Here is an 18,256-nt window from a genome sequence, read left to right on the forward strand (position 1 = left end):
GTGACGAAAAATTCAATGACAAATTCATTTTTCATTAAACAAGGAACTTTTGCTAATAGCATAAGTATAGTATTACAGTAATTTGTGAATAGTATTGGAAATGATGTATAAAAATGAAAATTTGGTTATTATTATGTATACACCTATTAAAATTTCTTACGGTTGTTTTGAAATTTTGTTTTTAACGATTGTACCTAATCATTATTTTTCAGGAATTTTGAAGGATTTTAAGTTTTTTGGAAGCAACTTCCGGATTGTTCAAGCTTAATTTAAGACTTTTAGAAAATATCTAAAAAAAATTAGAACCTATTTTAGGATATTAAAAACCTATTTTAGTACTATTTAGCCTATTATTAGAACCTAAAAATCCTAGGTTTATTGATATGATATGAGACAGATGATGTGAGGGAAGAACATAAGGAAGATATGAACAAAAATAGATACTGGGAGAGAGGGGGGAGAGAGAGAACAAGCACGAAAACAGGAAAGGAAAGGAAGAGGAATAAATGTCATCGAAAAAGAGAGACAAAGAGAAAGAGGAATGAAGGTCGAGAGATGAACAGGCAGAGTAGTTAAGACAAAGAGAGAAAATACAGAAAACATAGGAAAATAAATAATCAAGAAAAGAGAGAGTGAGAGAGAGAGAGAGAGAGAGAGAGAGAGAGAGAGAGAGAGAGAGAGAGAGAGAGTAAGCAGGCAGAAAGAGAGAACTAAGATCGACACAGGAAGACAGAAGGATAGAAAAAGATAGTAATAAAGAGAAGAGAAGAGTTACAATAGGGAAAACGGAAAATAAGTAGATAATTTTTCCTTATTATAAGGGCCATTCCAGTGTGTAAATGAGTGCGCACATGATGATGCAAGACCGGTTTGTTATTATAATCCAAGGGGTCGCAAGCACCGAAGAAGTTGTGAAGTCATCTGCTTAAAAGATGATTGTTTCATTCTTTGGGTAGTTGGGAAATATTTCACAGCACGTGAAACTTGCCTAAAAAGAATCAAAAACATTTCCATTAAGATAAAGTCATATCACTTACCTCTGCTTTGGTGATGGCTGAGAAGTTAGGGGAAAGATAGTAGCGAATTCCTTCTCCAGCTCCTGGCAGAGTGACTCCACGAATCAACAGAATGAGGAGAACGGCGTATGGGAAGAGAGCAGTGAACCAAACCACCTGTTGACGGAAGAAACAAAATCAGATAAGCAATAAATTCTAATGCTAAGAAGGATATGTTACGATTCAGGCAGAATTTTTTTTTTACCGCAAAATCTCACTCAACAGTACACCAGAATTCGCTAGTTCTAAGACTATGTATTAAGTAAACACAATGAAATAGTCAGAAACGGTCGAGGCATGCTTTCAAGCAGTTTCTGTCTTCCCTTCAAAGAACATTAAGAATAAATTAAGCCCCTAAAAGATTTCTGTGTACATGAGTATGTATGTAAATATATGTGTACGTCTTTCTGGATTGAATTGTTGTTATACGAGGGTCACTATTTATATTTTGAGCCTAACAATGAAAAAAACAGGAATTTGGCATTGAAAACTGCTTTATTGTTTTTCGAAGTATTCCCCTTTATGGTCAATACACTTTTGCATTCGTTCGAACCATTTGTCAAAGCAGTTTTTCCAATCTTCTTGAGACACCTCCATAATATGGTTTTTGAACGCATCAACGGCGTCTTCCGCCGACGAAAATCGTTGTCCACGCAATTTATTCTTGACATTCGGGAACAAGAAGAAGTCATTGGGTGCCAAATCAGGACTGTACGGCGGACCCATCAATTCGATTTTTTGACTGTTCATAAAGTCGGTTGTGAGACGAGATGTGTGACAGCTGGCATTGTCTTGATGAAGAATGATCCGACGGCGTTTGTTTCTTTTCCGTATTTGACCGAAGACCTCTGGCAAACAAATTGTTGTGTACCATTCAGAGTTGACCGTTCTACGTTCCTCTAAAGGCACAGTTGCCACATGATCAGTTTTCCCGAAAAAACAGGCGACCATTTGTTTCGATGTGCTTCGAGCGCGAACAACTTTTGTTGGATTGGGTTCATCTTGAAACACCCATACAGTCGACTGCTGTTTACGTTCCGGCTCATATGCATATATCCATGATTCGTCACCTGTTACAATCTTATATACGTCTTTTGAAGCACCACGATTGTATTTATTGAGCATTTGTTTGCACCAATTGACGCGATCGTCTTTTTAATTTTTTGTCAAATTGTGTGGGATCCAACGAGAACATACCTTTCTCAAAGCTAAATGATCATGTAATATTTTATATATGCTGGTGGAACTAATGCGTATGGTTGCCTCAATCTCACAATATGTCACATGACGATCTTGCAGTATTAGGTTTTGCACAGCATCAATGTTTTCTTGAACAACAACTGATTTTGGACGACCTTCGCGAATCTCGTCGGTGAGCGAATGGCGGCCACGATTAAATTCGCTATACCAGCGTTTCACAGTGGCAAAGGATGGGGCTTCATCGCCAAATGTGGAAGTAAGTTGATCGATACACTCTTGTCTTGATAATCCACTTCGAAAATCGTAAAAAATCATCGCACGAAAATGTTCACGAGTTAATTCCATTTTATTGTTGTCGCGCAATCTCCAAGGCAACATAAACAACACAAATGAAGCTATTGACAAAACATTTGAAGTACGTTATGGTCATAATGCCAAACGATTCCGTGCAAACGTCAAATCGCACCTAACATCAATCAGTGTTGCCAAGGCTCAAAATATAAATAGTGACCCTCGTAAGTCCACTTTATGCACAGAAAGGCTAATCAGCACTGGACCTACAGTTTAAAGTGGGATCCGAACCATTATGTGCCTCCACCGGGTCTCAACCCGGGACCTCTTGATCACAAGGCGAATTGTGTACGTGTGTTTGTGTATATGTGTTTATATTTGAGAATATATATATATATATATATATATATATATATATATATATATATATGTGTGTGTGTGTGTGTGTGGGTGTATAGATATTTATATGGGAATGCTTTTGCAAATATTATTTTTATGTGATTTATGCACTGTATAAAATTTGTACTTGTATTCTTTACGCAAATATCACTGTAGTTGCGTTTTCTCTTTCTTTCTTTTTCTGTTGTATTGTATTGTTATAATTGGTACATATGAATTGTCATTACTCTATGTATACCTATTGTAATTGGAGCCAGAGATATGTTATAGGTGATAAAAAAAGTAAAAAAAAAACACCTTTTGGCCAATATGGCCACTCTTTAGTTACTATTCAATTTAAGAATACGTACTCTAGATAGTAATGTTAATAGCATTTCGAAAATTTGCACGTTCTTTTGAATCTTTTTTAAACAATTAGCATGGACTTTGTGATATTTTCAAATTACTGACCAAGTAGAAAATTTCCTTTACATTTCCTTGGGCAATCAATTTCATACACTGTTGGCTTTCTAAATATATCTAGGCCTCCCCGATGGCTGAGTGGTAGCGTTATTGCTTTGTAATCAAGGGGCCCCGGGTTCGATACCCGGTGGAGGCACATAGAGGTTCGGATACCACTTTAAACTGTAGGTTCAGTCCCGATTAGCCTTTCTGTGCATAAAGTGGACTTAAAACAACAATTAAATCAATTCAATCAATCAAATATATGTACTCTGTGTCTGCTATAAGAATAAAGTTATTGTAAACATACGCACGTGGCTTGAGAGAAATCCTATTGGCTATTCCAATGGCAGCTGTGCAGAAATCGTGCTCGTAAGAATAGCCGTAGTGCATGTGATAACGCCATAGCACTCAACATAGTTGCTGTATTGAACTTCTGAGGCCTTATATTATCATGGAATACACAGAATGGAACTATTTTTTCAGACGGCAGGATTTTGTTTTGTTTTTTGTCAGTGGATGGAGAAAGCTTTGCAGCACCAATCAAGTGTTCTTTACATGTCTCCGTAGTGCCCAGGTTTTTGCAATATCCACACATGTTGGCAAAACGTCCCTCATTATAGTTACAGAAGATGGGAGAATAATCATGTATGCAAAAGTCTAACCTTACCAGCCCCGTACCAAGATATTTCGGCAGGATTGTGGTTTGATGCTCCCCGCGAACCCCATGAACATTTTATGTGCGTCCTTCGATATTTCTTCTTGTGGTGTTGTTTGTGATATTTATATTGTACAAATTTTGAAATGAGGAAACAAAGGAAACAGCATAAAAAATAATTTGTCTGAAGAGCGTACTATTACTATTACTTCGGGAAACAGAAAATTCCATCAGTGTGTTATACAGGGTGGCCACGAATTAAGCAGGCACTTTTTTGATCATCAATTACGTTTAACAATGAGAACATATTCATAATATAGTAACTTAGATATGACAATGACAATTCTATCTGTTTTCCACATAATTATCAATTTCAGCTCTATGTAAATCAATGCAAGCTTGTAGATATAATTGGATCTCCTTCTATCTATTCGTGGCTTAACAGATTTTCAGGTCTGAAACACTTCCGGTTGCATCAAATAACATGTTGATTCTTGAGATAGGGTCACTTTTCAGTTCTAGAGGTCCACATTCCTGCAATATTCGTCGCTACAAGTTACTGGTAATGGAAAATACACATTTGACACGCTGCTCAATACTTAGGTGACTTGCTGCCATTCTAAACAACATCCACTTCTTCTGCTATGTCAGTTAGATTACATAGTGTAAAGTAAGAAAAAATGAAAGAAAAATACTAGCTCAATTAATACAAAAGTTACAAAGTAAGAAAAGGTGCCACCTTAATTCGTAGCCACCCTGTAGAGTGCTGTGCTAACCACGGTGGTCGGCACACCAAAAGAAAAAAAATAACGTCATAAGTAGAGAAATGTCGTAAAAAATGAACCAAAAAAGAGAGAAGTCAATAGTAAATGGAGACACGAATTAGAGGGAAGGAAAGTTCATAAAAAGCAGTGGTCGATCATAAATTTCCCAACGGCATACGGGTAGAAGATTTACTAGTTCCAAGAGGAGCGGAAGAGACAGATCATAAAGCAACTATGATATACTTTGCTGAACGTCTTTCTTTTTTTCCAATTTTCCCGGAGCTTACCTTTCCGGATGTGGAAATTCCCTTCCAAAGGCTGAAGTAGCAGATGACATACACGGCGAGGAGGCAGAGGGCTAAATCCCACTTGATGTATCCCAGGTCGTGTATTCCCTGGCTGTGGTTGATTTCCAGGATCATGCGGCTGAAAGAGGAAATAAAGCTTCAGTGTCTGAAGCTGCTCCGTGACTTCAGAAGATATCAAGTCAGCATCTCACATTATCTTTCACACATGAAGCAGAGAAGTGGGTCTTCAATTCCACTGAGGTTCTAATTTAAACGGAAAATACTGTATTTTTATTTATTGATAACTTTAATATTACTTCCTAGTAGGAAAAACTGTGTGCTACAAAAACAAAAGAATTTTATCTCCAAAATGTTAGTTTATAAATTCATATTCTTTCGTAATTATCATTTTTATTTTAAATTGTGTATGTTATGAAAATTAATAATAAAAACCAAAAATATATAATAAATAGGGTTATATATTTTTTTTAAATGCTGCATTTTATGTGAGTTGTCTTCGAATTTGTATTATTTATTGTTTTTTTTCAAATACTTCAAAATATGTATATGTAAGAAGGACATGAAACAAATAAGTTACTTAAAATCAACAAATGTAAAGTTTTATATAATGAAATACGAAAATATATTAGGTGTCTGTCAGACACCATGATACCAGTTACGTTACATTATGAGATGATACCAGTTAAGGGTTAAGGTAGTAAGAAAGATTATGTAGATAAAAATTTAAGAAGATAGACTGTTAAGAAAAAGCAGAATTGAGTTACTTGAGAAAGGTCCCGAATACAGTGTGAATCTATTTTACATGAGTGTATCAGCAATATAAATAATAAGCACAGCAACATGAATAAAACCAGTATTATGAAGTCTTACAGTTCTTTTTTGCAAGCAGTTTTGAAATTTCCTTTTTTGAGAGATGTAAGGGTGGGGTATTACTTGATGAATCGTACAGATTTTGAATCCCATTAAAAATTAGCTCTTTTCTAAGAATAGCCTTGGATTCGTAAGAATTTGTATTTTTGTTATTTTCGACGTATTTCTGCTCCTTTTGCCAAGTCGTGACCATGATGATGAGTGATTAATTAATCGAATCCCGGCCTGGGCATGACTGTTCTTTGCGAGTGCCACTTCATCAGTTTCATAATATCACATATCCTCTTCGTCGTCATTAGCCAAAAGTGGAAGAAAAGCGACGATTTATAACAAAAATTTAAAAAACAAAATCAATAATGGGTAGAATGCGTGTTGTAAAATAGGTACACCATTTGCAACTCGACTGAGAGGAACACCAGAAAAGAATGTGATGCCTTTATAGAAGACCTAAGGAAAACGAAAGTCAAAACTGAAGAAACCAAGCAAACCAATAGAGACAGTGGCACAAGTTTGCTTGCCAAAACTTGTCAAAAGTAAGAGAAAAGTTTGTTTTATGTTCATTTTATGTGCCAACATATTTACTACAGACTTTTATAAACCTACATCCATTCCTGCCAAACGTCTGCAGTAGTACGTAACAGAAATCGCGGTTTGTGTCATGCAAGTTCACATCTTCAGTTCACATTCACGTACTAGTTATTTTGAATGGAACACGCTACCTTTAAATGTATTGCTCATTATGTACTAGAAGAGCAAATATGTTTTTTTCAACGATTCAATCTGAAGCAATTTGTGAAAAGATTGCTCATCTTACATTCTAAATAACCTCCACTTCGCAACAACTGTTGTTTAAATGATACCTTCTGCCCTCTAGCGGAAACTTTGTGGGTGGCCTGAAGTTGAACAGAGGGATTAGTGGATAGCATATTTTAGTTTCTGAGATAGGTCTAGCCTTTCTAATAACCTTGAGGTAGGCGATAGTGAATTGTATTGCGTAAGTGTAGAATCAGTAGAATTGCGTCGATTCTGGTGGAAATTGTATCAGTGTGATTGTAAAATTAGTACGTTTCTCATAATTGTGAAACCACGTTCGTTAAATTTCGGGTGTTTGAAACAGGAAAATGTGTCGCGAATAAGGAATCTTCCCGACTCCTTTGGGCAAAGGGAAGTGGCTTCAGAAATAATGTGATATTTGTTGACAACTGAACTGGATAAAATACGAACCATGAAGTAACAAGAGAGTCTAAATTTCCTACAGGTTGAGCTTCTGAAACGGTTGAAACAGGTAAGTGAAACCTTAAATAATAATAATTCGATATCCATTATCGCGGGATCTGTCTCATAATTTTTGCTTTGCGAGTTAATGTATTTAAATTATCGCTATTCGCCTTCATAGTGGTGTGCGTACTGGCTCAATGGAGGGCCATAACCAAAATTCAGAGTTAATTTACTTGCCCACGGATGGCCGTTAACATGAACAGCTCAGTTTGTGACAATTTATCGAGTGTAATTGTCTAGTTACAAAGCCAGATTGTGGAAGGGAGGTAGACACTGCTCCTCGGCCTGTTGATCAACCATTTCCCCCCACTTATTGCATCAAAATAAGCAATCAAAAATTAAGGAAACAGTTTCGAACGTTTAGTGATTTTTCGCAAGTTTTATAGGAGTATTAGGAAGTGCTTTACAATACTGGAAACGATTGTAGGAGTAAGTTCGTAAGAAATGCTTGCGCGAGCTGGCACTCTTGGTTTCCGGTCGATTTTGACACAAGTATTTGTGGATTTTCATGCGAGACTGGAAGGGGATTTTCTTGCTCGAGACCAGATATTACGTGATCAGGCGTTTAAAGCATTTAATGACGTTATTTTAATGCTAAGAGCCTAAAACCTCACCCATCTAACTTAACAACTAAAGTATTGATGAAATATCCCATTACACCTCACACACATTACATAGATAGAAGGAGCAGTCTCTATCCAAGATGACAGTAAACAAATGGCTGCTCGCAAACAAAGAGTCATATAGGGGTATATTTAAGGTGAAATCGTTCTCAAGAAAGCGCACAGTAAGTAATTACTAAAACTCTGAAGTATGTGTTAACAAACATAATTAGATAGAACCATGTAATAAATTCCTGTGCACCATCATCAATTCGGAATGAAACAATCGGAACTTGGGCCAAAGTGGGTAATTATATTAGTATTTTACCTTAAATATCATAATTAACGACTCCCATAAAATATGCTCACTCTACTACCATCTTGTAGGCAATAAACACCCGAGTTTTGTCGAGCTTTTATAAATAAAACGTGAATACATGTAATATAATTCACATTTGTAAATACCGTTCAACCTACCCACTGCACCTCGCCGCCCGGCACACCAACTAGTAAACCACAACAAACTGCTAAACCATAGTAATGTTTATTTTTTATCCTTTATTCTCTTACGATTTCCTGGTTACCTCTGTGCCTCTGTGGATAGCAAGTTTGTATGTTTGAATTGATATTAGCAGATGTTGTATCAATAATAGATACATTACGATATAAGATACATTACGACTTTTGTCAGAAGCATCAAGAGATCAATTGCAGGTGTGTACTATTATCTTCAGTCACAAGCATAATAAAATAGCAATAGCATACATAGTATTCCCCGATAGTATATGTTTTTTTTTGTTTTTTCAAGAAATACGCTGTTTCGTAGAACGTAATAGTTGTGTTATTGTAATAATGTAGTAATCATGTAATTCTATGCTATTTGGTATACAAACTGCAGTAACGAATGTATTCAATATTGAGCAAACATAAATACGTTGCTGTTCAACATACATATTGGAATCTTTTTTCTAAAGTACCTGCAGAATCTACAGCTTAATATAGACCTATACATATTATATATACATATTATATATATTATATATATAATTTCTTAATAAAGATTAAACGTTTGTATTGGTGTACTGATCTCTGATATTTCGTTCTACTTCATTTCAATATTAGAAGTGTTGTGCATTTTAGATAGCAAAATTAATCTCGAGTTATAATGACAGTCGTGATCGCATTCTAAGAATCTAAAATGCAATCTTCATTAGTATACACCTCTATAACGTTCCTTCATGTCAGAAATCATTGAAATACCAAAGTTAATGAAAAACCCACTGGCTTTTAAAATTATTATTATTATTATTTTTTCAAGTGAACCCTGCAATAAGCATATGAAACATGAAAAGTCTGTACAGCGTCTGACTTATATTGGATCGAACCGAGTTCGATTGACCGGGCTGATTAACTTAGCGTAACTTAGGACTTAACTTTGGGGGTGGGGGGGCTTGACCCCAGGTCCTATGAGGCAACAAAAATAAGTATAACTTGTAAATTTGAATAAACCTGAAAATTTTGGGGGAGAATGCTCCTTTGTTCCCACAAGTTACGCCTTTACGTTATAGTTTAACGTAGGATTATTTCATCAACTGATTCTTGGGAAGGGTAGACGCCTGCAGGAGCATGGCACATATCTAGAGACATGCATATTTCGTTTTTGACAGAAACGCGAAGTGTGAAATAAAATACTATAATGTTCTTTTTTAATGTTTTTGAAAGGTGCATTTTCCTACCATATTTTGTCACAAAATGATGCGAAAGGAACTGCAAAATACGAAATACACTCATATACTAAAGTCTGAATTATCCTGCGAGTTATACTAATCACGGAAAATTAATTAATTCTGCTGTAAATATTTGAGAAGCAAAAATGGGTTCCTTTACGCAGGATTAAACTTAATACTCTGATAAGTACATAAATGTAGAAGAGAAATCTTTATTTTTATTTAATAAATGTAGTTTTAAAATCAAATTTAGGGTTATTTGCACCATTTTAACACCGAAATGCCATTTTATATATCGATTTTGATATTAATCTTTTATTCACCATATGGCTCTACGCATATCACATCATCTCCAGCATGGTCGTGAATGAGAATATGTGGATCCATATCTCCATATCCTCCTGTATGTTTCCGTGCCATGGTACAACGCACATGGAAAATTGGTCTTTCTACGGGGCAAGGTCCTTGAAAGAAGAAAAATCGTACTCACTTGAAGTATTCCGTAGCCGCTGAGGTGTACTTGGCGTCATCCGGGAGTCCAAGGTTCGAGTTGAAACCTGTTTCATTGTACGTTTTGTTGCCTGAAGGAAAGACGGAAGCAGAGACGTCATATACGGAAAGGGAGGTGTTGGTTCTGTTCAAGTGACCATCCGCTGTGTCGGTAACAAGCTGGAAAAAGAAGATTCGAGAGCAAGATTGGTGAATGCAGACAATAGAAATTACATTGTAATGTGATCATGGACATCCGCAGGATTTTTTTCAGGGAGGGGAAAGGAACGTATTTTCTTACAGGGGTGGGGGCAAGCAAGGCACATTTTCCCCAATAATAGTGTTGTTCTCTCAAAAAACATTGCTTAAATTTAAATTTACCATATTCATATATGTGAAAAATATAAAATTTTTGTTTGACTTTCATTTTCCAGGGGAGGCCACAGCTCCCTTTGCCTACACTTCCGAACGCCCATAAATGTGATACTACACCCCTTCCTCGAACAAAGCTTGAATAGTGGTAGAATGTTTCGATTTAATATAATTCCTTTTGGCCCTTACTGTGTATTTTGAAAGGCATATTGTTCTGACGTAAACAATGCATTGTTCCTTCTCGACCCTATAATTTCAGGGGACGGCGGGGCATATCTTTTTTTTCAGTCAGGTTCTATATTTCTAAGTATTTGACGTTCTTTTTCTTCCTCCTAGCCTTTCATTTTGAAAAGCTGCATCAATATCCGGTGCCCCAGGTTCGAATCTGGACTTATGCATGGGGATGCATCAAAATCAATGCGTTTCTCATCATCCATCCTCATAGTCGCGATTTACCCCAAAGGTACAAAAGCCGACTCAAAATCACCAAAATAGCAAGAAATATATTTAAAAAAATATATATGCATAATCAGTTGCCGGGGTGCTGTTTCAGAAGTTACGTTAATTGGAAATCGTGCGGTTACGATGGAAGAAGTCCCTACCCCACAGCCTCCCGATTACGTAGTGGTAACGTCGTCGCCTTGTAATCAAGGGATCCCGGGTTTGATACCCAGTGAACGAACAAATTCTAGCCTACCTTTACATGCGAGAGACCCGGGTTCGATCCACAGCGGATGGCTGTTGCCCTCCCACTTTTTGGTAGTTTTACCTCAGCACCTTATCTACCAAGTAAACTGTCCTTGACCCCCCTTAGTTTTGACACCTTGTTCGCCTAGTTTTGGAACCAAATCGCCGCCAATGTTCATAGCTGTCTTTCCTTTTGCAGCTTTAACAAGATGAATTTATCAGGAACAGCCATGTGGATTACATCTGGAATGTATCGATTTCGCGAGCTCATAAACAAGACACTACATTACAGGAAGTTCCACGTTTTTTTTTTCAAGATTTTAATGCGGAAACAAGAAGCTATTCAAAATTCGAAGATAATTAATATAACATGGTGCATCTCTATCTAATAGATACGTTGCGAATTCAACATTTTTTCATTTCTCTATTTTTAGATCTTGGGGCTAGGCTCCCTCATATCCCGAGGCTGTTAGGTACGCCATCGATTTAATACATTACTATTAATAATCTGGCGAATGTAATTAAAACCGTCAATTACGGTTTAAACCTCCAAGGAATAGTAGGTGATTGGAGCAAATTGGTCACGTGGATATTTTTTGGGATGGTGTTTAATTACCATACGCAAGTTAATGCCGCTGTTCCAGTAGAAGTTCCATATTTTTTGTTGAAGTTATCTTCACTCAACACATGATGTTAATGAATATGTACCAGTAGGATCATCTTGGCGCATGCGTCAATGGAGGGAAAACAAATTAGTACTTTTAGTCCAATTAGGGGCATTTCACACTCAGAGAACTAAATGCACCATGTCGATTGATGCACCAGAATGCATGGATTGCTGCACTAAAGTGTGTCTTATGGCTTCTTCAAAGAATCAGATTCACACTTGATGCATTTGGGTGCATTTTTTGTATGTCGTGAAAGAAACACCAAAGTCCATCATTTGATTCAAGTGAGGATTTCTTTCATTCGAGATGCACTTCAATGCATCAGTTAATGCATTTTGATGCACCTTGATGCGTTTTGATGCACCAGAATGCATCTTTTTGATGACGCACTTAAACGTTTCGTCTGAGCTACATAAACTCTCTAGCTCAGACCAAACGTTTAAGTGCATCATCCAAAAAGATGCAGGAAGGTGCATCAAGGAACATCAACTGATGCATTGAAGTGAATCTCGACTGAAATAAATCCTCACTTGAATCAAATTATGCACTTTGGTGTTTCTTTCACGACATACAAAAAATGCACCCAAATGCATCAAATGTGAATCTGATTCTTTGAAAAAGCCATAAAACACACTTTAGTGCATCAATCTATACATTCTGGTGCATCAATCGATATGATGCATTTAGTTTTATGTGTGCACTGCCACGGGTGGGACACAGACTACATTGTTACATTGTTGATATTAAAGTAACTATTCTACTGATAGTTAAGCAACATTTTCCATACAGTTTCTGTTGTTTAAACATAATTACCCTTAAAATACTTTCCCAGATTTGTAGCTATAAGTGAACAATTTTGTGTCACTGCCTCTTCACTTAGAAAGAAATTTATTTTGATTTCGGTCAATTGTCAAATGACGAAAAATAAACTATTTAAGACAAAGCGAGAGATGGTAATTGACTTTTATATACTCTAGTGGAGTTTATAACCGATTGTTGTAAGACTTTTCCTCCGGAACGAATGAGGAGAAAGAACACTTCACATCCCTCTTAAGTAATAGACTGTTCTGGATTTTTGGCGCACAAAGAGTGCAGTCGGCGATTAGGTGTTATGGCGTCGCGTCTTTGCGGTTCGTGTTCGCGCGCTCATTGCTGGCAAAACGTGGAAAATTTGCAGTGACACGAGCAGTTTTTTGATATTTCGTTACGTTGAAACGCGGAATTGAATAGTGAGTTCGATCGCAAAAAGGAACTTGAACGGTGAAATTGCAGCCTGGAAGAAGGAAGAGTTGCAGCGTAACCGGATCGGATCGTCGAGAAGTGGCTTCTACAGACTGAAGCGGAATGATCAGGAAGTGCATTTCAGAAATTAGGAAGATACGTCAACAGTGGTTTTGTTAGTGATAAGTGAGCCTTGTTTAAGTGTCGAGAGCTCTCGAGAATATGGTTTTTGGCTTATTAGCGTCGGTCAGTATAAGGCAGTGATGTGCCGTAGACTATATAAGTCTACGTCTACATGCGTTGGCTACACGTAATCTACGCGTAGATTACATTGGGTTGTAGTTTACATAGACTACGTAGACAATCTAAAGTGCATTAGAATTAATTTTCAAGGGTTTCATGAAAGGAAAGTGACATTTTCAACTGTATTGGTTCCTAACGAAATGAAAAGAATCCTATTTACAACAAAATTTCTCTTCTCTTCTATTATCAACTATGGAGGAAGATAAAAAGTATGCAAAAAACAACTACAGATGGCAGTCGTGAGGCAAGAGTGGTCTTTTCCCCATAAAACACTAGAATATTTCCTATATTAGGTTTCTTCCTAGGTGAGAAATTGTTCGAATTTGGAAGATAGAGTATGACAAGTTCTCTTCACACATCAGCAACTGATATGCAGTATAATTTTCTTTTAATTCCACGTCGCCCTTTGCTAAGTTATCACCTTTCGCCATGTTGTTTACATAGATTACGTAATCTACGTGTATAAAATAGTCTACGTGTAGAATGTAGACTATCGTTGTTTACGCGTAGACGCACATCACTGGTATAAGGTAACAAGTACAGCGCCGAACTACAAAAACCGTGAGTAATATTTCAAATGTGTTACATTTTTTATTTTGTGTTCATTTTTTGCAAGATTTATACATTGAAATCACCGAGACAATCAGGGCATTCTCTGTATATCCCTGTATCTGGATTTTCCGGTGTAAACCAGGTGAAGTAGACTCCTTGCGATTGTTTAAGAAAAAGAGAATCTGTAATAAAAATATGTTAAAGGTAATTTTCATCTTTGCTTCACTCATTTAATCAGGTTTTGTAAAAACTGAAATATCCTGCTTGTATCTTGAACGAAAGCAGGCAAACGCATTTCGTAAGCAAAATACTATTTTTTTAACGTTATAAGTTGAAGAGGAAATGTAACAATTAAAGGAGATATTAATTGTTTTTTGGTGTCACGGGTGGACAAAAGTTAAAATAAACGAACTAATGTAAAGTACCTACTACCTTCTAATTTAATTGTATATAAAACTTGAATTTCTATGCAATGACAATGGCTCACAAGATAGGATAAAGTTACAGCATTGAGGTTCAGGGCACTTTCACGCGAAATGCCACTATAGTAAAATCACAGGTGTGCATTAGGTTAATCTCAATTTATAAAACGGCTGACTTTCGATATTTTACATTAGGAACTTACCGGTCTGCAAAGCGGCGTGTTCCAAGGATTGTCACACGTTGTCCAGGGCAGCATGGTTGTGAAGGATGCGAAGAAGAAGCGAAGGGCCCACGCGATGATGACGTTGTAGTAGAAGTCAACGTAGAACGCTATAAGAGTCACAGCATAACCGATCCCTGAAAGCAAAGACAAGGTGCATTAATTTTCAAGTGTCATGGGAAACTTTCGTAGAGGTGACAAGATTTTCAATGTAAAATCGGGACGCGCGTGTGTGTGTGTCAGGCCCGAAGGGGCCAGATCCGAAAATGTGTGTGTGTAATATATAGGGAGCGGAAATTGATGACCTAAAAAAATATAGGTATATGACCTATTAAATGCAGTGACGTGCGGTGACGTCGACACTTGGGGTAGCAGTCAGTGGCGTGCTCAAGGGGGTTGGGGGTTGGTGTGGGTCACACCCCTCCCCCCTTTATGGCCCAGTATTCCTAAAAAAAGAAGAATGTCAATAACAAGAAAAGATTGCAAAATGATGAATGAGTACTAAAAGAAGTACACGTAACCCCCACTCACATTCGAAAATAAAAGAAAGATTTGATTTGACTCTAAGCCAGAGATCCAGGCCCGTAGCCAGGCAGGGGCCAGGGTGGGGGGGGGGGGGCTGAGCTCCTCCTGGAACTACCGTCAGCCCCCTTGACATTAGGTAAAATTATTTTGTGTAATTTGTTTGCAGTGAAGAGTGAAAATGTAGACAGCATATATTATTTTGCTCACAACTTTGGTGAAGGATAAATTCAGGGGAGCATGAACAGCAGCTAATACATTCGTTCATCTTATTTATAAGAAGAAGTCTTAAGTAGTGGCAACTATTTAGGAGATTCTCTTCTCTAGACGTCAGAATGTTTCTTCACTGGGGAGCTTCTTTTTCTGTACCTTCGTTGCCCCTGTTGTGACCCCCCATTTTTACAGAAATCTGTGACTTTGATGTCATTATGTAAATTCCCTCTGCGTCAAAGGTTAACGCTCCAGTTTTGGGAACGAAGGAGAGTTTTATTGTTTCGGCCGGGGAGTGGAACGATTGAATATTGTCCATCTTTTCTTGTGTAATATCAATATCTGTATCATCAAACGTAGTATGGAATGTGTAGTAAGAGATGATTTCAGTAGCAACCAATAAACACTACAAGTGATTTTTTTAAAAGATATAGAAAAATGTAGTATTTGTGTGATATTTCTAAACTTTATGTAACTTAATTGGGGGTGTGTGGGACAGCATTTTTTTAGTCGGGATGGGATCTGGACGAAAATATTTGTTAATCCCTACATTCGGGACGGGAAAAATTCGCAATTTCCCGACTAAGTCGGGAAATTTTCGGGGCGGGAAATGTTCGAAATTTCCCGAAGCTCTGGAAATCTCAAATTCTACACGTCATTTTCACCTTAAGTGATTGTTTTAGCATTTTTGAAATAAAAACTAACAATTTCCGATAATTTGCAGACATTTACAATGCAGAAAATGTCGAGAATTGACGAATTTTTAAAATGACCATTCGGTATTTCCCGACTTCTCGAGATCCCGAAAAGTTGAAAAGTAATTTCCCGAAGTCGGGATCGGGACGGGAATTTTTTTCCCGATCTCGGGCCCAACTTTTCGGGATCCCGTACACCCCTAAACTTAATAACCCCCCTCCCCCACACACATAATTTACCTTCATTTAACAGTGTTAAACTTTTGAAAAATCGACTTGATTTACAAAGCCACCCCCTGATAACCCGTGAGCCCCTCCTGGAGATCAATTCTGGCTACGGGCCTGCAGAGATCCTGGGTTCGAATCTCAGCCTGGCCATGGGTATTCTTTGTGTGTGTCCCTTCATCAATTTTATCGTACCAAAAGTGGCGGAAAAGCGAAGTAAAATAAACCAAATCGAGCAATCAATCAATGATTTGATTTCATTTTTGTTACTTAGCGTCGCTTTTTTGTCACATTTGGTTAATGGCGAAGATGATGCGATAAAATTAATGAAGGGACAAACACAAAGAACACCCATGCCCAGGTCAGGGTTCGAACCCGGAACTCCTGGTGTCGTAACGCGCTGTGATAACCACTCCCCCACGGTTGGTTGATTTGGTGTTTTAAGTACACTTTGTGCACAGAAACGAAACAAGTAACAAAACACACTTTTTTGTAGTTTCTTCAATGATATTCATTTGACTTTTTGAGTTCTGAGATACATTTTTCATTCCAAATTATTTCATTATTCACTGCAACACATAGGACACGAATGCGCACTCATCACGGGTTCGAATCCTGGCCTGGATTGTTCATATGAGGTCCATTCATCAATTTCATCATATCATCACTCATCCTCATTTTCGCGATAACCAAATGTGACAGAAAAGCGAAGTAAAATAAACCAAACCAACAACAAGATGAACGCGCGTTCTCTTGCCCAAATAAATACATCCGTATTTATGACTGTTAGAGGCCAAGAGTAGTATATTTAAATAAAACTACTAAAACGAGAGTCAGTCAGAGCCTGAGCATATATTTGTAATTTAATCAAAAAGAAAGAAATCAATAACATTATTGTCTGCACATAACATAAATAAAAAAAACTACATCCCATATTATACATACGTACATATTGTACAACGTGTAAAAGGTTGTGTAAATACAGAAAACATAAGTACTGCAGAAAATTTAACCCTGAGTTCTTTAGAGGATTCACAAAAAATCTATGAGAAACCAATCCCATATCTGTCCTATAGGAGATAGACTGGGGGACCTGAAAGCCTGGGCTTTCAACCATTGGAGCGGGGGGCGAGGAGACAAGGGAGGTAGAGAGAAATCTTCCTTTTCCTTGGGCCGGCCGTTTCTACCTGGAAACTGGTCAGGCGGAAGAAGAGCGAGCTAGGGTATCCAGCCAGCTTTGCCCGCGGATCACACCGATGGACGAGAAGCGCGTGGAAAAGGAAGTGTTGCATATGAACTGTGGCTTTAACAAGACAATAAATATTGTGATTTGAATATAATTCGAGATGTGAGATTGATTGATCTATCTCTGCTAGACTAGCTACTCCTCAGTGCACGTCACTGATTAAATGTCCTAAAAAATGGGGAAAAAATTACGTAAAAATGAATGCAAAAATGACCAATAAATTTGTTAGTTTCAGTTTAAAAATTGAAATGAAAAGGAAATTAACAAAATACAATCTTGCTTTCCAAAAAAAAAAAAAGCACCAAATGATAGATACCACATGCACATTCAATTAAATTATGCAACGAGGATTTCCAATAAAAACAACCGAATAATTTTCAAACAATTTAATGAAAAAGTCGAATACACTGAATGAATTGGTGTAAAATGCATTTTAATTTCCCAGTTTTCCCGGACGGACACCTGGTGGTTTCCCCCGGCGCAACAAAGACTGTCACCAGTTCAGCATTTCTTTTGCTCGTAAATTGCAATCCTGCAAGATATACGTATATAGGCCTATGTTCACCTTGCTGAAAAAACTCGAGAATATTACCAAAATGAAAGAAGTGACAAATATGACGAAACAATACATCGAATATTGCGAAAAATGCAGAAAATCGGGGAAAATGACCTAAAACCTGAAAATTGGCAAAAAATGCAAAAGAATGCACTTTAAAATTACCTTTTTGTGGTTCTAGGCGAAGTGTAATATTGTGTAAATTTAATGGGCATCGTGTCCGAGATGTCAGAAAAAATATGACATTTCATCAACTTCCGCTCCCTAGTAATAT

The 18,256-nt window shown here is 37.2% G+C and overlaps 1 protein-coding gene across 1 annotated transcript in view; it reads right to left on the minus strand.

The window, feature by feature from the left end:
* Window positions 1-18,256, minus strand: part of DAT (Sodium-dependent dopamine transporter) — an 84,073-nt gene that overhangs the window by 61,425 nt on the left and 4,392 nt on the right. The window contains exons 2-5 of the mRNA XM_083128847.1: window positions 14,511-14,665; window positions 10,084-10,262; window positions 5,096-5,234; window positions 1,038-1,172 (exon numbers count right to left, since the gene is read on the minus strand). Coding sequence (XP_082984973.1) covers window positions 1,038-1,172; window positions 5,096-5,234; window positions 10,084-10,262; window positions 14,511-14,665 — 608 coding nt within the window. The remainder of the gene's footprint in view (window positions 1-1,037; window positions 1,173-5,095; window positions 5,235-10,083; window positions 10,263-14,510; window positions 14,666-18,256) is intronic.

The sequence above is a fragment of the Lepisma saccharinum genome, chromosome 9, assembly GCF_977018435.1.
Source record: "Lepisma saccharinum chromosome 9, izLepSacc3.1, whole genome shotgun sequence".
NCBI classification, from domain to species: Eukaryota; Metazoa; Arthropoda; class Insecta; order Zygentoma; family Lepismatidae; genus Lepisma; species Lepisma saccharinum.